Genomic DNA, 21526 nt, shown 5'->3' with positions numbered 1-21526 from the left:
ATTTTTTACATAACAACAATTAATGTTTGAGGATTTTAAACTATACACTTTATTTTGGAAAGGGTAGGGTGATATTAATATTAAGGATTGCTATTTTTAATGTTGTAATTATTTAATTAAAATTACGCAAAAATTAAAATAATATAATAATTAACTTCACTAGCATATGGCTAAGAGAGAAAAAAGATAATAAAATTCAATAATCTTTTTTACTTCTTATAAGTTTTATTGTAATATTTAACTATAAAAATTTAATTTCTTTTTGATTAAGTGTATCGTGTATGTGTTTCTCTGTCAAAATATATATCCATTTTTTGCACATTTTTCATAGTTTAAATTTGCACTAAATTGATATCATACATTCTTTAAAAATTATTTGCTCGTTTAAAATTATTTTTTAGTTAACTACCAAATAGTAATAATGTAATGATTCTGTTAAATGTTTAGTCTTATTTAATACCATTGAAAATATTACTGCATAACCAGTAGTACTCAATTTTCCAAATTAATGGTGAACTATATACAACAGGTTAAACGATCTGTTATATAAAAATTAAAATTACTGTTATATCTGTAACGGACAGAAATATGATGAAAACAACTTTTGTTACAATAATAAATTTAAAATTATTATTTTAAACTAAGAATTTTTTTAAATATTGAAGTCAATGGAAGTAATAGTTTCCACAATTTCAAAGAAAAATATTGAATATCCTTATAAAATGTATTTATTATTTTTTATCAATACATACTATGAAAGATTTTTATAATCTATGATATGTGTATATGTGTATACTCACATATGTTAAATGTAATATATATTTATTAGAATAAAGATATCTGTTTATTATTCATAATATCCAATTAAAACTTATACTATTTGAAATAGCCCAACTCAATAATCAATACACACATTATTATAATTTATAATAATTAGATAGATACTAATTTGCAGTATACAGTATACTATACCTATCATCTACTTCTAAAAATACTTTGTATACCTACATAACATTATTTAAGTATCTATATACTATTACATTTATTTAACTATAGATAATATATATTTATATTAAATCATAATTAGCTATTCGTTTATTTAATTTTGTAATTATTTAATAATTTATAATTTTCATCAGTATATGAATCAATAATGAATTGTTGTGAATTATATCATGTAGGTCATTTTTAGAAAATGCGTTTATAATTTTTAAATTTACAATTAATATTATGCAATAATAACTAACAATTACTTAATAGTTGTTATTAATATTTAATTATATAAAATAAATATATTTAAATTTAAATTTAAATATACAAATACATATTATATATTTGTAAAAAATAAACACATCAAATATCCAATTAGAATAATTTGCAGTTTTTAAGAAAAAAAACTATACACAAACTTAATTGTACCTATGTATATTTTGTGTATACACCTTGTAATACTTAAATTAAATTAAAGTATAAAATGAAAGAAATATTTTGTATTTCATTAAAATACAAATTTAAGCTGATCAGTAGATAAATTAAAAGTTATGTTTTCAACGTTTCAACGATAAAAATAATTTTAAATTTTATATGGGTACCTAATGCCTACACTATACAAGTATTCAAATGGAAAACAAACAATACTCATTATTGAATGTCGTATCAAAAATAATAAAACAAAAATCAAAAACAAACAAATATAAATCTAAAATAGTCGTAAAATTCAAACGTGAAACGAGGTACTTCTTAGAGGGGACATTATATTATAACTAAACGAATGATTCGAATGAAATCCTCATATGGCACTCCTTCTAGTTGCATCAGTATACCTCCACCCTTGGACACAGAAAGTTTTTTAAGGACTTCAGAAAATCTGTTCTTATACTAAAATAAAATATTAATCGTCCAAATTAATATGTGCTCAATATATAAATTTTATATTATCCAAACATTAATTATTTATACAGTTACTACAAATGTTTACGGTAAGCAATAATTAATAATAAAATAAAAGTGTATTAACAATATAATAAGTATGTACTTGATTCAAACTAATATATTATTAAACTAATGTACAAATTAAAAATTTAGATAGGAAAATAAATATTTTCATTTTATTATAGGAGCTATTATTGATTTGCTTATATTTTATTAATTCAATATTTACTATAATGCTTTTAATGAGAAGAATATATACTTTATTATTCTATTAATCTCATCACTCGTATCACTCATGTATATTCCTACTAAACATAAAACGTATCGTATTAACGATACCAGACAATTTTATTTCAATTAAATAGGTATTTTTATAGGTACTAATAAACGATTCATGAAATAGATTATTATTAAACAAATTATGTATTACAAGATTAAAATGTTCCCTCTTTAAATAATCGTTTTTTATGTTTATAAAACTATATTAGATTATATATATTAACAAATTTAATAGGTATTTAGAATAATCCTATTGAAAAAATATTATTGTATCAAATAGTATGTATATAAGTATTAAGTATATTATATAAATAGACAATTACTATAGTATTTATCGCTTATAAAATATTATGATTATTATTACTATACCAAAAACATTTAATCATAATTAGCTTTCAAAAATGCAAAGAAGAATACATTTTTTAAATATTTCAGTAAGTACTCAAACTTGACGAATGGAAGAAATATTACAAAATGATTTTATTAGGGCTTGCAGATGTTATAATAACGTAATATTAAACAAAAAACGATTGAAATTTGTAAACGTAATTATAACGGAAAACCGTAAACATAAATAATTAAATAGGTAACACAAAACAAAAGATATCGATTAACAAAATATATGATAATATATCATCAAAAAAAACATAACGCAAACGTTATATATAGTATATATCATAAAAATAAATAATTCATTTCAAATTATTTAATAGTTATAAATTATAAAATATGCTAAACATTTTAATTCTAAATAACGTTAAAAAACACAAAAGTTTAATAACGTTTTAATTCATAATAACGATAAACTCAAAATTTGTATAAGATTTTAATTGTAAATAATGTAGGTATGACAAAATATTTTTTCAAATGGAAGCCCTAAATTTTATATAAATAAATCAATAATCCCGAAAAAAATTTACATCATCAATACAGCTTCATTTACAAAATAGGTATCTTCTTACACATAATTACGCATTAAATATATTTGATTCTACAATCAAAGTTAAATTTTTTCATTGAAAACACGTCTATAATATCAAATAGATAAAACCAACATATAATTTATTCATTAAAAGTACCTAAATTAAAAAAAAATATGCTTCCATCATTTTTTATTAAATATTAACCATTTTTAGTAGTTATTCTGTAAATAAATATATAAAGGTGTATTAATTAATTTTAAATTCAGTAACTCTCGCTTAGGATGTAATGCGAATATCTTAAGTGCAGTTTTTTTAATTTAATATAATATGATTAATTATATATCTTAGCCAAAATATGCACGTTATCAAATATTACTTCAAAAATACTACTGTAAAATATTGGCTCTATATCGTGATTTATATTGACATTCCAATCAATTCATTTACAGTATATGGCTCTTAATTTTGTTCAATATTTTAATATTATTAAAATAATTAATAAGACCTAATAAATATATAACATTACTTATTATTGAGTATAACTGAGTCTACATAAAACTAACAAACCAAAAAAAATTTAATTTTTGAGTAAAATTTTATAAAAAAAAATTAAACAATATTAAAAAATTGATAATTACCTATTTTATTTTTAAAATAGGCGTCAAATGATGATAAACTATGTTGTAAACAGGTTTATTTAAGATCATTACGTACTAAATCATTGTTTTAAAAGTAGCTCATTATTTTTATGAAAATCTTTTATACTATGATCATTAATATAAATAGTAGCTAATAACATAAATCGGTATTATTAACTATAATCTGTAATGATATAAATTTAATTTCTAAAATACTACCTGTAATGATAATATTCTATTTTACAAATTTATAAAGTAGGTAATGCATAAATTAACATTTAACCAGAATTTATTCAAGTAGGTTTAAATATTTATTTATCAGTTACCATAAATATGTTGTAATTCTATTATTATTTTAATTCCTGAAGTATAGAAAATGACTAAACATATGTTTCAACTAATCATAAGTCAACCGAATAGTTTCAAAAAATTGAATTGTTGTGGATATTTTATAAACAAATTACATTCTTATAACTTTTAATAAACACATATATATGCAATATATACGTGCATATAAGTATTTTTATAAACGTGTGTGTATTTATATACATATTACATAGATAGTTATATTTATATTTATTTTTATATTTTCAATATCAATGAAAAAGCGACAAAGACGAAAAAGTCATTACTGGGATCTATTTGGATATAATGTCCTAAATATGTAAACCGGTTAATAAATTAGATAAGTTTATGACTGTGCAGGCGCTAAAACCGAACAAATTGATGACGCCAATTAACATAATCCGACAATCACTTTTAAAGTTCTTCCCTCTGCCTCCAATTTCAGTATCCAATGTTTTCCGTTTTTAGCGTAGGATTAGAAAATTTTATTAAAAATCTGGTTTTTTGAAGTTTCCACATTAGTGTGGGACATATAGAATTTCATATTTATTTATTTTTTATTATCCTCAATTATGTAGGTACAAATATGATTAGCATTTTCTCTATTGTTTCAGTAGTATATTAGATTTATTTATTTTTAAATAAATAGATGCCCAGGTGTTATTTTATGCGCCTTGAAAGTCGATGGGCGTTGAATCTCGAGAACCACTAAACAAAAGGACTGATGACAAATGAGCATTACTACTGTGTCCTGACAATAGAGCCACATTTTTTTTTGTAGTTTATTATTTTTATTTTATTTAAATAAAGGAAAAATAATGCTCGCGTCATTCTTCAAATGGAATAATAATATTACAGCTGTATTGTTGCTGTGATTAGTTGTTGTATTATTCTCAAATAGACCACGTGTGTAATAATTTAATACGATCCTCGCAATGGACTTAACGTCCGTTTTGTTGTTTTAGTATCATCGTTCACAAACGATACAACATATTTTCAAACAAGACAACTCAGTGGCCAACAATATGGTTTAGACTATAATTTACAAAATCAAACAAAATATGATGAAAAGATTGCTGACCGATCAAGAACACTATTCGAGTAAGCTATATATTTAATATAATTGTGTTTAGCTCAGTTTTAGTGATTGAATATTTTTTAAAGAGTTTTTTATACCCTTATTAGTTATTATTGATAACATAAGTTCAAATTTTAAAACTAATGCCTTTAGTTGATAGAAAAATAATTATCAAATAAAAACGTGCTTCATTTAATTTCTAAAAAAAACTTTATTTGTTAACTATTACAAAGTTTATTTAAATTTTACATACATATAAAAATAATTTAAAAAATATTCAAATTGGATAATAAAAATAAAATTTCATCATAAAAAAAAACAAAATATAAACTAGTTAAACTGTAACTGATGAATTGATCGATTCGTACTACTCGTAAAAAAATTAATATCACTGTTGTATGCACAGTAACATACATTGCTCTACCTATCCCGCCTTTTTACGATAATACTGTTTGTAAAACATTTATTTTTAAAATAGAAGTATAAATATTTTTAATCTTTTACAGAAACTATTAATTTATTATTTTTAAATATCTTATCATAATTTAAAACATAATATTTACTATATTATATTTTAAATACACGTGAAATAAATATACCTGATTTACTAATTAATTACACGTGAATTAAGTTCACGGATTTTTATATTTAAACACACGTGAACAAAAAACATGTGATCACGTGGATCTTAATTTTTAATTCATGTTCAAATTCGAGAGATCTAATACGAATCCTGCTAATATATAATAATACGTAATTGATGGAAAAATAAAAACAACAAATCCAATAACATTTATTTTAGCTATAAATATTTCATATCATTAATTTTATCACAATTGTCTTTACGTGATACGTGAACAAAATTATAATATTATATTTTCGTAGTTGGGATAGTCCAAGTGCATCAAAAGATACAAGAGTTGTATCAAAAGAAGAAATAAAAGTTCATTCAAAAGGTATTGATAAAAATTTGGAAACTGAAAGAATTGAGAACAATGTCTGGTGGCCATGGAAAAACTATGACGATTGGCTGAATGGTAGGGGATTAAAATCAGAACAACCAAAAAAACCAGAAAAGAAGACTCGAAAGGAAAAAAAACATAAAAAAAAAAACCGAAAAAATGAAAAGAAGAAAAAGAAGGCAAAACTAGGTAAAAAATTAAACGTTACAGTCAAAAGCAGTGGTCCCTTTTCGGTCAATATTGAAGACAACGAAATTATAAAAAAAGAATCGATACCTGAAATACTTTACGAAGCGTCACCGATTGATATAATTTTAAGAAATTCTTCTTTAGTTCCAACCTTGGTAAAATATACATCAAGAAACTATACTTATGGTACGTTTAAATAAATCATTATATTATATAATATCATAAAACAATCATTATCAATATATAGTTTTAAAATATACAATACACTAATTTTTTTTTCGATTCATTGAATTGTTCTAACACATAATAAATTTAGTAAATAAATATTTTTATTAATTTCTTAACACGTTCATAACTAAATTTGGTTCAACAATATTAATTTTATATGCCATTTTGTACGATTAAAGAATTTAATTTTTATTTCACTCGTCGAATAAAACATTAAAGTTAAAAATTTAATATATTTTTTTCATATATAAATCTAAAATAAAAGAAAATAATTTAATATTGTTAGTATAATATTTGATATGCCTGATAGCCTGTAAATATAATGTTTAAAAAAGAAACTTTTGACATACATTTTAATAATTTTCGACCCATTTATAAATACCGATCATATAATTAACACTAAAAATTATATAATCAACAATACCGCTTACTACCCAATTTATTATGATATAAATTAAAATGTAAATCACCGATTAACGAAACGGAGTCACGCAATAACAATAATATATTTAATAATAAACGTGATGAAGTACTATATTTGAGGTATGACAATTGTGGTATTTACATGACAAATAGTTAAATTTGACCTTTAAACGTACATATCTTTATTTAACTATTCAATACATGATACCAATAATTAAAGATCGTTACACTAAAATATATTGTTGTTCAAAATACATATGAACTGCATTAACTAAATGTTATGTTTTTATTCATAGACCAAACCAAAGCACATAGCTTACTAGTTGATATACTTGATCATAACTTGTTTTTGAAACGATATGTCTATATTGCAAGATTGTTTAAATGAAATACCCCGATCTAACAATCTAAATGATTTCATGGTCGAGATATTTCGTAATAATATAATGTTATGTACAATATAGTAATAGGTGTAATAAAATCTTAAATAATAACTATTAACTAATAAAGAAAAATTTAATAGGAAAAAAATCATACTAAAATTTATATTGAATTAACGAAATAAACTATATTATAAATAATTACTAATATTTACCAAAATGTAGCTAGAACAAAAAATGTATGCGACTGCCAGATTATATAATACGTGTAAATTATTTCCTATCAGTTTAGCCGCGATCTACTAAATAGATCCTAGACACGGCCAAGGTCTTCATTAAATACTTTAATAAACATCTTCAAGTCATTGTCGTAACTTTTTTTTAAAAAAACATTTCTTTTATATACGCGTTGTGATATAACTTCTTACTCAGAAGTCCTGGTATTGTTTTGCGCCTTACTCATTTGCGCATAGATAACTTATTAAGCGTGTGTTTGATTTAATTTTACGGGATTTTATGAATAAACAACAACATGATGCTCCAGTAGTGCGTAGTCAACCGGGTGTGTAGAAATAATATTGTCTAACTTTTATTGTCTTAATGTTTCGTGCAGATATAAACGAATGCTTGACAAATAACGGAGGCTGTGAAGGACTTTGTATCAACACTCCAGGATCGTACAGGTGTCATTGTCCGCCTGGCTTTATGGTAGCTGACACCAAATGCGAAGGTAAACAATAAACTAGATAATAATATGTGGGTTCTTGGTACACAATGTTTTCAAACAATTTTATAATACGCAACACACATATTGCATATAGATTCGTGTAAATGTAATATATTGTTTTAATTAAGTAATATAATTATATAGGTAATCTAAAATAACAAATGGAATCACTATGTACACAGCTACATAGATAATAATAATAATATTATACACATATATATATTTAAATTATGTATACATTTTACGCATTTATAATATAATATATAATATGAAAGTAGCACGCAAAACGTCTCAAAATAACTCATCATATCTCCCAATAATTACTTATGTCAATAAACATTTTTATAATTAATTACTGTATTTAAGAACCACGCGTTTATAATCATTTTAATTTTAAATATTTTTTTTCGTAACGTTTAAACATCTACAAGGCGTAGAGATATCATACTTATTATATTGATGGACTTAAACATTATAATTATTTTAAAAGTTGAATTGTCAATTTCCATTAAATTTTCATTATTTTATGGCTTAGTTTTAAAGTAAAGACAAGAGAAATAATTAGAAAAGTATATGTATAATTAAGTGTATTATATAATAGCTATTAAACAGGAGGTCGTTTATTACGAAAACAAACACAGTGACTTTCTGTTTATTTTAAATTATAATTTATTGTTGTTGATCAATACATTAATATCAGGTTGAAATAAAATTATTTCCAAAGTTATTTTAGATTTAAAAACTATTTTAAAATAAAAACTTCTATTAAATTTATGTTTATAAAATTGTAACAATAACGTAGGTATTAAATACAACTTTATAGGAAAATTTACGTAAACGAGATAAATAATCGATTGACACAATATCTTCAGACGCTTTAATCAATACAACATTTTATCAGACTTAAAATGCAACTAACACTTATCATAACAGCTACCCTGTATTCCTAGGTGGCGCATAGTGAATACTATATAAAAATTATAAAACAATATTATATACTTAAATTTATTTATTTTTGTATATAATATACTACCTGTATCACATAATATATATAAATTATGGTCGTCCCACGCGCGCACTTTATCTATCTATTTTTATATACATATGAATTACGCACTTATACGCAATCTATAAATGTGGTTTCAACGACAAAGACTCGTTCGAAAACGCGTTCGTAATACCGATCACACTTCCAAATGTTCTTTATACGTTTATACGTTGACTGTAAAAACTTAGATGTCACTAATGTGAGACTTAACTTATATTTAAGTATTATTATTATATACTTTCAAGTTCAGGCACATTGGCATCACCGCCGTCACCCTGTGGTTGATCACTTCTGCACGTATACATAAGCACGTGACCAAGAACAAAATTCGGTTTTTTAGTAATATAAACGCGTCCTATTCAAACTCATTCGTTTGGATCAAATGTATATTTTAAAATAAAAAAATAAAAGTCTCCCTTTCTTTTACTAACGTAAAGCGTTATTGTTTCTATGAAATTAACGAAAAAGTAATTATTTTACTTTTTTTATTTTTTTTCATTATCTCAAAATAAGTGACTATAGACTTGATCATCTTTTGAAAGTGACCTACCATACACTAGGTTTAAACTGCGAACGTTTGACCTGGACTACACGTACGGTGTGTACCTACGTAAGGGAGAACGTAAGTCCATACACGTGATATAGCCAAGCCCGGATCAAGAGCTTCAGGGGCCCAGGGGCCAATACATGGTTGTGGGCCCTCGTCAATAAAAACAATTCTTTAAAATTATAAAATTATACAATAAAACAAATTTAAACATTTTTAATTAAGTATGATAACTTAAGAGCAGATTTTTAGGTTCTTAAAAGCTTAAAATATAATGCTAATATGTTCTAAAAAAACCCTAAAATATTCTCTAAATATTCCTTAAACTTGTAAATATGCAGATAATATGATTTGTTTTTTTTTCCAAAATAATTCAATTAAAACAATTAATAACTTATGTACTATTCCTTTTTGGTAACATATAAAATATTTAACTACAAAAAATACAAAACAGTTCATAGGTTTATGAATACAATGAAATATATTATATAAAAACAAAAATAGTAAAAAAAAAAAAAACAATAAAAAACTAAAAACAATACATAACTTGTATGGTCTTTAGTAACAGCTAAGTTATTTAACTATAAAATATAAATCAGTTCATACTTAGTTACCTTTATAAATATAATGAAATATTAATAAAAAAACTAATAAAAACAAAATTAGTTCATACTTAGTTACCTACTAAACTGTATCATTTGTTTTATTATACGACTTTATCCACTGTTTATGTAAATATTTTAAACTTTTGTTAATTTTCGGTATTTAAAAAAAATAAAAATGAATATTACAAATTTAACTAAATCGTCAGACATTAAAGTTAAAATAATAAACAATATAAAAGTAAAAATAGATTTATTATTAGAAATCATTCTTATTACGTTATTATAAGATCGTAAGTACAATCATGAATTAAGAGTAACAGGATGATCATCATTACCAATTTGATTACAAACAAGTAGATAATTGGATGATTTTTAATTTTTATCATTCTTATATAAAATAATTTTTTTTCCTAGACAAAATTTTTGCTGGAAAATATCACAAATCAATAAATTAATAATGTATAATATGATTTTTTATGAAAAATAATCGAATATTATATTCTAAAATATGAAAAATAGGCTAAATATTCTCTTAAGTCCAAAATATGCTTTAATATGCTAAATAAATTTTTTCCTACGAACTCTGTGATGAATAAGTCGTCCACATTTTTCACTCTCATAAAGCTGCATAAAACCAATAAAAATATGTAAAAACTTAAAAATCCGTTCTCTAATGATAACGACTGATGAGGATAAAAATATTAAAAAAATATTATATTTTTATTAAAATATATATTTACACATAAAATTAAGTTTTGTTTATGTAAACAGGTTTAGTCGGTAGGTATCTAAATTATGAGTATCCATGACCGAGACAGTCACATAAACAAATTTTCCAAATTCTATTTTTAAATACAGTAATATCAAAATATATGCCTATTCCCAACAAACACAAACATAGCTATGACGCTATGTTTCCACACTTACCATACTATTGGTGGTAAACACGGTCGACGGGCCCCATCGACTGTTAACTCAAACAAAAAAAAAAAATAAAAATATTTTTGTAGGTACTATAAAAAGTACAAATTATCACTTAATGTAATTTTAAACCGAGAAAACTATGGGCCCTTAACACACGTGGGCCCCGGGGACTTGGCCCCTCCTGGTCCCCCCTTAATCCGGGCTTGGATATAGCAGGAAAAAACCACCGTTGCGTACACCCGTTAAAAACAATTGCAATAACACCCATGTAGCACAAATAAAAAAAAAACTCAAAACACGCATTCCTCGATTCCAAAAACCATAGTCCGATTTGCTGCGTCCGCCATACATCCCGCCCCTTCCCAACATCCCCTCCTCTTCGGCGAACGCGTGTACCGACGTCCGAGTGACCGCGAGGACCAATAACTATACGCGAATACCACCGATAATATCATAACGGCCGTTTATTGTTCATGTTTATAACCAATGCTACTACTCATGCGTGTCGCGTGCCTGGCGCGCGTGTTGCAGACATCGACGAGTGCCTGTTGCGCAACGGACACGGGCCGTGCCAGGGGACGTGCACCAACACCTGGGGCGGGTACAAGTGTTCGTGTCACGGCATACCGGGCACCAGGCTGGCCGACGACCGGCACACTTGCGACGACGTGGACGAGTGTCGGGACGGCACGGCCGGGTGTTCGCACCAGTGCATCAACACCGTGGGATCCGCGTTCTGCGTGTGCCCGGACGGGTTGCAGCTAGACGACGGGTGGAAAACGTGCGTGGACGTGGACGAGTGTTCGGACCCGGAGCTGCAGCGGTCGCCGAACGTCTGCTCCGAGCGCGGTCTGACGTGTCTCAACACGTACGGTTCGTACGAATGCGCGTGACGTACCGTGTGTGCGCATTTCCCGTCCGCGCTCGTGGATTACGCCTCTGTCGTGTCGTAGAGTGTCGACCAGTCGGTGACGCTGTGCGACGACAGAGATAACGACCGCGTTACGACGATATTAACACGACACCGACAGCAACGCGTGCACCGATTGATTAAAACATTTAAAACTCACAAATTCATAACCTTAATCGACTAGTCACGAGTGCCGCCGTTGTCGTTGTTGTCGCTGCCGTTGTCGTCGATGTTGGCTCTTGTTATTAATTATTATATTATAACCTATTGGTCGCGTATTGTTATTATATTGTTATCATTAGCTTTTACTATTTACACCGTAATTTGTTAATATTTTTTTTTTCTCTTGTACGCCTTTGTTATTTCACAAAATATGTATTTATTACGCAAGACGCATACGCACGCGCTAGCCCCTTACAACCCGAACACTAATAATCGCGATTATAATAATGCGCACATTAATATTATGTTTGTCGCGAAATTTATGAAACGCATTTTATTTTTAACCCATTATGTAACCAACGATAGAGTTATGCACAAACGTATGCGATACGTAAAATCGCCGTACTTACCCATTTTAACCGTCCAAGTGTGCATACCATCGAGTATAGATGGTCGTATTGTTGTTTAACATACTTAATATTTTATAATATGTCAAATGTTATTGAATAAATATTTTATATTATTTCCGTTGTACATTTGAAACTCTGAATATCTCGACTCAATTTTATGAATTCAATTTCACCCCACTATTTACAAGTACAAAAAATGAATAAATCGTTTTGAAAAAACTAAATCTGAAGAGGAAAGTTAAAGTAGATTTAGGCCAAAATGTCACTTATTGGTATAAAAAGTGAATCCATCTCTTATACGTATAATAATGAAATGCAGTTCGTTTCGTAAGTGCATAACTTGAAAACGAATAGATGGATTGGACTCATTTTTTTTTTTTTTTTTATGTTTGTAATAATTCGATAAAGTTCAAGTCCGTAGTAGTCCGATAAAAAAAAAAAAATTAGAAAAGTTATTCGGAATATTGAAAAATTCAGGAAAAACTGCAAGTGTTTTTTTCCGATGGGGATTTTCGTAGGAACTCGTGACTTATAACTTATTCGTGTATAACGTTTGCCGAATCAACTATAAAATATGAAAATTATTTATAAACAAAACCACGTTCATTATTAAATATTGTTCTAGATACCTATAAATTTATTGAAATTTATATATTTCAAATATATACTAACGCGGCGAATTCGGGGCTGATGATGTTCACAATATCAATTAATGATAAAATAAGTTTTAAAAATTACTGAAGTTTTAGGAACTACAGGATTTTAAGGTGACATTTTTATAAAGGTAAAAAAGTCTATGAAGATAGCTAGTATAGTATATATCTAAGAAACTAAAAAATAATACTAAGAAATCTGTACAATTGTATTAAAAAATCATATAAAATATACAAAAACATCCACATACATAGGTAAATCGAAAATTATGCTTAATTGACATGGATAATATTCTGAAAAAAAGACTAACAAACAGCTGGTAATTAATACTTTAAATAGAATCAAAACTACCATATTAAAAATTAAACATTATTTTTTATGTGTTACTAAAATAAAATAAATTAACTATTTATTAATATAAAAATATTCATCTCATCAAACAATTTCTTAATTTAAATAATTGTTATAACAAAAATTAGTAAAGTTAAACATTTCAATCTTCATATATCGTCTTTTTAAAATGACTTAATTTATTGTTTCTTTTAGTTTACTGTTTTCAATTTCAATTACTGCCCGATCTAAACAAAACATATACATTTAAATAAAATGTTTACATGTTTTTCTTTTGTTTTTGAATAGACTAGGTATATATAATATATTATATACAAATGTGTGTGTGTACTTGCGTTGATACCTTTAACTTCAATAGTGAAATTACATGTAGCCTCATTTTTTGATGCATCCATGGCCATGTACAATACATTATATAATCCTGGCCCCATGAGTTGACCTGGTTCCTAAACCAATTAAAACGTGTAAATAAAATCAAAAAAATTCTTAAATTCTTATAGTTTACACACACCATTGTTTTTGCCACTTGTGTAACACCTATGTTGTCCAAAAACCGAGGTTCAGGCCATGATACGGAAACAGTGTTCTTTTTTGAAAAATCCTCTATTACCTCCACATACGTAGGACAATCTTGCACTGATGGAACCTCGTCATCTATTAATAGCAAATAAACGATTGTATAAACATAGATATACGATATATTATATACGTATACTAATTTCCTAGTTGAATAAATATACTATTTTACCAGTCACTCGTACAGTTGTCCTACATGATGCAATATCCGTATCTTCGTCATCTCGAACCGTGTAAGTAATTACATACAGACCTGGTATCAAAGTTCTCGACGAATTTTTGTACCAACCGGAACTCAATGTACCAAACCTGTATATGTTTTAAGTTTGAATTTCATCAAGCAATTTCTATACTATTGAATATTTTAATATTATAATATTATAATGCCATACCGTGTGTTCATCAATTTAAGGAACACTGCTAAATTTTTCGGCCGGATTATATTAGAATATATCGAATTCTTTTTTTTTTTACAAGCTAATAGTATATAAAATATACACTATTATGGATACATTTCAAAATTTTCATCATTTCGGTAGGCGCATGCGTAATAAAATTATTTTTTTTTTAAATAGGAACACCTATTTTGAATACCATATTCAAATAGGCCTAATTTTTTAAAATAATTTTAATGAATCAACTATAGTTCTAAATTAAAAATTAACTGAATAAAAGCCATTTTAATTTTAATAAATAATACATTTTTACGATTCATTTAGGTACAAAAAACCATTTATAAATATTTATTTTTAGTTACTTTTTGAATATTTTTACGTATTTTTTTTTTTTAGGGACATTTTAAAACAATAGTTTACAAAGATCCACTAGTTAATCTAGCAGTTTTAAAAAGTAAAATTGTAGAAGCGTGTAATAGCCTTACTGAAAATCAAATAATGTCAACAACGAATAGAGGATGTCTATAACGTTTTCAATTATTATGCATCGAAAATAACGGAGCAAACCTTAAACAATGTATTTAATTAATTGTATAATTATAAAATAACTGTTGTAATCGATAATTAATAAATAAATTAATATCCATATTATGTTTATCTTATTTATTACTTGAATAAAAAAAAACAAAAAAAAAAAAAAACGTAAAAGTATTCAAAAAGTAACCAATAATTAATAATTATAAATAGTTTTATGTAGTATTTAAATAAATCGTAAAAATGTGGTATTTATTAAAATCGAAATGGCTCTTATTAAGTCAATTTCTAATTTAGAACCATACTTGATACATCAAAATTACCTTAAAAAATTAGGCTTATCCAATTATGTTATTTAAAATAGATGTAGCTATAAAAAAATAAATATTTTTTATTGCGCTTGTGCATACCAAAATGATAAAAATGTTGAAATGTATCAATAATAAAATTGTATATTTATATACCACTAACTTGCAAAAAAAAAATTCGATTCATTCCAATATAATCCATCCGAAAAATTCAGTGTTCCCTAAATTGATAAACACGCGGTACATCGTATACAACACCTGTTCCAATCGTAATTTGTGTTTGGCTGTTCCACTTCAAAATGTATAAATTTTTCACCTTTAGCTAAGCTCACGTTCTTATCTGGTGGACATTTAATGTAACATTCCATTTGATACATCTAACACGTTAGCATAATTATTGTAAGTTTCAATTATTATTTCACTATTATAGTATAATATAATATAATACGAACAGTCATCGGTGTCGTTTTGGGAACACATAATGGTTTTACACCAACCCAATTTCCATTACTGCAATAAAGCTTGGTATGTGAAGGGTTTTCGAACACATGTCCTTTGATACAATGGTAAATCGCTTCTAAATATTTGTTTTTTGGATCAACAGTATTTTTATTCCTATGAAAATATAATCGTCACTGTTACATAATAATCATATTATTTATAACATGGGCTTGGGGTTTCCCCCTTTAAAATAAAAAAGTAACAATAAAAATTGATTTATAAAATATTATATTTAATATTAAATTATAGACTGGTTCTATATTTCTTAAAGTTAATGAAGTGTCATAATAAATTTCAACTATTATATTAATACATCACGCATGGGAATTTGTATTCATAAAATGCCTGACGAAATAAAATACATTTTTTATAAAAAAAAATATAAATTATTATACATTTTTATTTAATACCTATACATTAAAACAAAAATAAATATTAATTAATAATATTTTTGATTCTAATTGCATTAATAATATAATACAGTTTTTAATTTTTACTTTTATAATAGGGTAGGTATAAAGTGTTAATATTATCTAGTAGCAAAATATCTTGAGCATAGGACAGTATACGTTAATATTGAAATAAACATTTATAGTGTGAATAACTTTTTAATTTCATCTTTTCGTGTTATGCAAATAATTAGATTAAAATTAAAACTAAATGTTGTGATAAGTTAAATTAAAAAAATTAAAGAAAAACATAATTTACAAGCATTATAAGCTTATATATTATGATTATTCATTCCTATACAAAATAACTGTGTATTTTTTATTAAAATTAAATATGTTGAAACATTAACATAATTAAAATAGCAGGCAATTTAAACAACGTGTAATAAATACTGGGTGTCTAGGTATTAAAAAGTACTATAACCATTTGTCAAAATTGTATTAAAATATGTCAACGAAAATATTGAAATGAAAAAACAAACCCAATAGTAATATGAATTAAAATTAAATTTACAAAGTCCTAAAATATAATTATTTCACTTGTCAAATATATAATCATAAAAAAAAGCGTATCAAAAAATATTCATACTTTGTAAGTAATATAAAAAATTTTAACCTAATATTACCGGCTATCATAATTAATAACAAATAATAGTTATAGATAAATAAATACATAATCATATACCTACTATGCAATTAATTATAAAACTCTCTTAACATTATAATACAAAACATAATATACAATATATTTCATATAATTTATACCTAAGTAAAATGCGTCTTAATTTTATAAAAATTATGATCCTTACTTGGAATATTTTACCACACGTGCATATGGTAACTTAGGTGCCTTCAAAAAAATTTTTCCGTGTCGTTTTCTAAACAAACAGCTTAAATCGTAATCTCCTACTGAATATTCTCTAGCCGAGTCTCTAATCATATGTTTCGGAAGTTGAAATGTACCATGTCCTATTAAATAGATATAACCGAGAATAATAAAAAATATTAACAAATTATTAATACTATTTTTTACAATAATTGAGTAGTATATAAAATTTTACCTGATGTCTGTTGATGTGTTTCAGGTGTTTCAATATCTACAGATTTTTTTTCCAACTTCTTCTCGTTGTTTTGAATGTTCCTTTTTGTGTCGAGTTTTAATATACGTCTAAAATATTTAAATATTATGATTTAATCCAAATCTTATGAATATTTAACAAAAACCATAATGCAGCTGATAAAATTGATATTCATTCATAACATGAAATAATGTCTTATAAATTTATGACTATGCAGTAACATAGTATAGGTATAAGTTCCTACCTGAATGAAAACCAACCTTGTGCCGAATTGATAATATTATTGTTGTTGTGACCTGCAGCATATATAAAAAGGGTAAGTATGATAATATTGTATAAATATAAAGTTGTTATTCAAATAGGAATATAGGTATATATTAGATACATGTTGACAAATATTTTAGATGTTATGTTCCCTGCTGATTTTTTTTTTTTATCAATGTAATCTAATATTAACGTTTTATTGATACACATAATAATAATAACAAACAATAATAATAAAGTACATCTACTTACTGAAACTAGTAGGCCGTGTACACGACGGCACATGTCCGGACCATTCTCCTTCTATACACGTGTGCTTTGTTTGACCTGTCAGAACGTACCCAGCATCGCATTGGTACACCTCCACAGCCCTTCTCCAATTTTTGGATGCCGTAAACATTACTTGCCCACTATCTGGTCCTGGTCGGGGTTCACAATCCAACGGTCCGGAAGAAATAAATGTAATGGCTATAACATTAAGTTTTAAAAAAATCAAATAAGTCACACCTACACAATATCTACAGCTATAATACATTTCATAATGATTCTTTATGCAATAATGCAATAATGTAATATCGTTAGAGTATTTTCAAAGCAATACTATAAACACCCCATATGTAATTATTTAATAAATTTATTGTTTTTTTTTTTTATATATATAATAAAAACAAAGAAAAAATATTATATTTGAATCATAACATTTTTTATTGAATATAGTTAAATGAAAAAATAATTGCATAATACATAGAAAATGTTATCATGTAAGGAAATTTTGTTGTACAGAGGTAATTTTTTTTAAATAAAGGCGGCAAATTTTTAAATCCACCCCTGTATATAGCTCCGTCATTATACCCCTATCTCTCTATGTTATTAAGGACATTATGTTAATATATGATTTAAACTAGAGATGTAAGTTTGGTAAATTTTTACCACGTAAATTTACCAATTATTTTTTTACAGGTAAATATTATTTTACAGAAAAAATTAACATGTGTCACCTTAAATTAAACGTTTTAACGAGATGAATATTCTTAACATATCAATGGAATGAAAAAGTTTTTAATTTAAATTATATAACTCAAAACGTCAAACCTTCGACATGCCCATATTTAGCACGGTTGTAGACATAATATTATTATATTATAATATTTATTTACAACTGTGCTAATAAATTTGATTTTATTGACATCGCGATTTATGGACTATGACAGTATCATGATTCATGGCTATAGATACTATTATTAACTTTTACTATTTAAAACTTATCAATTTTACGTTTGCTTAATAGTTTAATTTTTATTTAATTTGTGTCATTAAAAAAGTTAAAACGAGACCGCGAGAAATTAAAAATAAATATTTTATAGAAGTTGAAAATAAGCATTGCAATAGTTATAAGTTCATGAAAAAGTGGAGGTGAAGAGTTTTTAAGGGTTTTCCTATGGTGATATACAAAAATTATCAAAATTTATCAAATTTACAGAATTTGCAAGTATTAATAAACTATTTAGTAATAAATATAATATAATTATAGTATCTATTTTGAATTATATAATTAATTCAATATTTTAATTTCCTCCTACATAGTGAAATGTATATATGTCATAGTACCGTCATTACTTTCTCAACACAATATAGAAGAATTTCGTAAGTATTCACCAATTAATTTTAAAAATATTGGAAATTATTTAAAAAATACTAACTAAATTTTATAAAAATATAAACTCACTTACCGTTTTAAATCAAAAATTTAATTTAAACCACGTGTTAAGCAACAAAAACAAACTAACATATATAATTATAAAACAAAGTTCAACATTATGAGTAACGTTAATAATGAAAACACATATTCGATGTTTTCTTCAATATTAACAACAATATTATCGATTTTTTTTATTTAGAATATAAATCTGTGAAATGTGCACGTTGGTGTAATATCATTATATTAATAATATAATTCGAAACTGAACAACCGTGTACTCCTTTCGCATGCCATTTAATAGTTACGCAGCAGAGTGTAATGCAATAGGATGTTGTTGTACGGATTCACAATTTTCAACGATGAACGAAGAATATAAAATCATACGCATCATAAGATTAGAATTATTTTTTTAATATATTATATATAATATCATTAATATTTTACCTAGCGTGTGGGTGTATTTGTGGGTGTTACGATGGACCATGTTATTAATTATTTAATTCAACTACTGATTATGTTTATTTTTTATATTTTTAAATATTAATTAACTTTTACTACGTGTTACCAAAAAATGTTAACCAATTTTTATGTGTTTGTTTGAATGCCTGTATTTTGTTATGTTAATTTACATTTTTTTTAGTGCTGCCTGATATTTTTTTATAAGCACATAATCTTGACTCATCAATAGATGCAAATGTTATAATTTACAGAGAATGTTAAAGTAATTTTTATCTTCTATGAAAATTATTAAAATGCTTATAGTACACTATTACAGTTAATACCCAATATAACAGCATTATTATAAATGTATAACATATTTTATTAACTGAAGTCCTATTTTTTATTATGATCTATTAACTTTCGTATGTAATTATAAGATACTTTATTAGGTGATTTTTGTTTTATTAAACTTGCCTTAAAAAATAAAATCTTCAAATTTTTATGAATTAACAAAAAAAAAAAATCTTAATATTTACATGGTTTTAAATAATTTTCCTTAATTGTTCGGTTTTTACAAGAATGTTGAACAGCTTTAAAATATACTATTATAAATAGTTATTATATTCAAAAACAAATAATAAGGTTTTTGTTTTAAATGTAGTAAATACAATAAATTGAGACAAGGTAAATAACTACACAAATTTCAAATAATATATAAGTAAATTGAATATAAATATATATTTTTTTAAGGCTATTAACTATAACTATAAATAGAAATTTATTATATATACATATATTATATAGATAGATAGTATTACACTTTCCAAACTTTGATAATTTGAATCATAAGCTCTTCTCAAATGTATACTTAGTGACTAGTAAATAATGTAATTATATAATTTATATTATTAAATAATTGTAATCGTGTATATAAATTGCCTTAAGTTGTATGGTGATATGTGTTAATTAATTTAAATAATACATTTTAATATGTTTGACAGTGGCCAAAAACTTTTATTTTCCATAATCTTTCTTCACCCTGTATTATTATTTTAATTTACAAATCAAAATAATTTTATTTTAATACTCCTCAAACCAACTTAACTGATCAGCTTAATCAATACCTAATGCATCGTTAATCAGAAATCAAACTAGATTCTTTTTTTCATAAAAATAACTAACATAAGATTTTAAATACCATATAATTTTACCTGTGTTTGCTAATATGATAAATTCGATGACAATTCTAGTAAGTTCCATATTTATACACCACTATGAGAAGTTACCACGTGAAAAACAAAATCAAACAACTAGTATAAGTATGACTGATACGCATGATACCTCTCTACGTAAAACCACAAAGAGCCCGTCTGTCGGGATTTAATATCATTTCCATTCCACCATCCCCACCCTTAGGTTTCCGATATATAAAACATACCAACCAGATGTACATGCCATTTATTTTAAATAAAATAGTCTTTATATAAAAATCAAAAAATAACAGTCCAGTTAATAATAGTGTAACTAGTATAACTTAAAAATAAAAAATAAATTAGAAGTAAACA

At 25.4% G+C, this 21526-nt stretch overlaps 2 protein-coding genes across 3 annotated transcripts; one reads left to right on the top strand and one right to left on the bottom strand.

Moving 5' to 3' along the window:
* Nucleotides 1-1829: 1829 nt before the first annotated feature.
* Nucleotides 1830-12452, top strand: LOC112593049 (pro-epidermal growth factor-like). Its single transcript, XM_025337284.1, has 5 exons — nucleotides 1830-1979; nucleotides 5083-5218; nucleotides 6081-6532; nucleotides 7991-8107; nucleotides 11760-12452. Exons 1-5 carry the CDS (start codon nucleotides 1910-1912, stop codon nucleotides 12119-12121), a joined length of 1137 nt encoding a protein of 378 aa, XP_025193069.1. The 5' UTR covers nucleotides 1830-1909; the 3' UTR covers nucleotides 12122-12452.
* Nucleotides 12453-13801: 1349 nt separating this feature from the next.
* LOC112596939 (sushi, von Willebrand factor type A, EGF and pentraxin domain-containing protein 1-like) lies at nucleotides 13802-21292 on the bottom strand. 2 transcript variants are annotated; one of them, XM_025342826.1, is made up of 11 exons: nucleotides 21173-21292; nucleotides 18074-18289; nucleotides 17802-17853; nucleotides 17540-17646; nucleotides 17288-17447; nucleotides 15981-16143; nucleotides 15787-15905; nucleotides 14464-14600; nucleotides 14227-14369; nucleotides 14059-14161; nucleotides 13802-13942 (listed from the first exon to the last, which is right to left on the bottom strand). In XM_025342826.1, the coding sequence occupies exons 1-11, from the start codon at nucleotides 21219-21221 to the stop codon at nucleotides 13890-13892; spliced, it is 1302 nt and encodes a 433-aa protein (XP_025198611.1). In that variant the 5' UTR covers nucleotides 21222-21292; the 3' UTR covers nucleotides 13802-13889. The 2 variants fall into 2 exon arrangements, with proteins under 2 accessions (XP_025198611.1, XP_025198620.1); XM_025342835.1 differs by lacking the exon at nucleotides 21173-21292 and adding an exon at nucleotides 19552-19635 and having other exon boundaries at nucleotides 13859-13942.
* Nucleotides 21293-21526: the final 234 nt, after the last annotated feature.

Source organism: Melanaphis sacchari, unplaced genomic scaffold (assembly GCF_002803265.2).
Source record: "Melanaphis sacchari strain LSU unplaced genomic scaffold, SCAv2.0 Contig0_pilon_pilon, whole genome shotgun sequence".
Taxonomy (NCBI): domain Eukaryota; kingdom Metazoa; phylum Arthropoda; class Insecta; order Hemiptera; family Aphididae; genus Melanaphis; species Melanaphis sacchari.
Note: the sequence above shows the minus strand (reverse complement) of the source record. Positions and strands in the feature narration are given on the sequence as shown.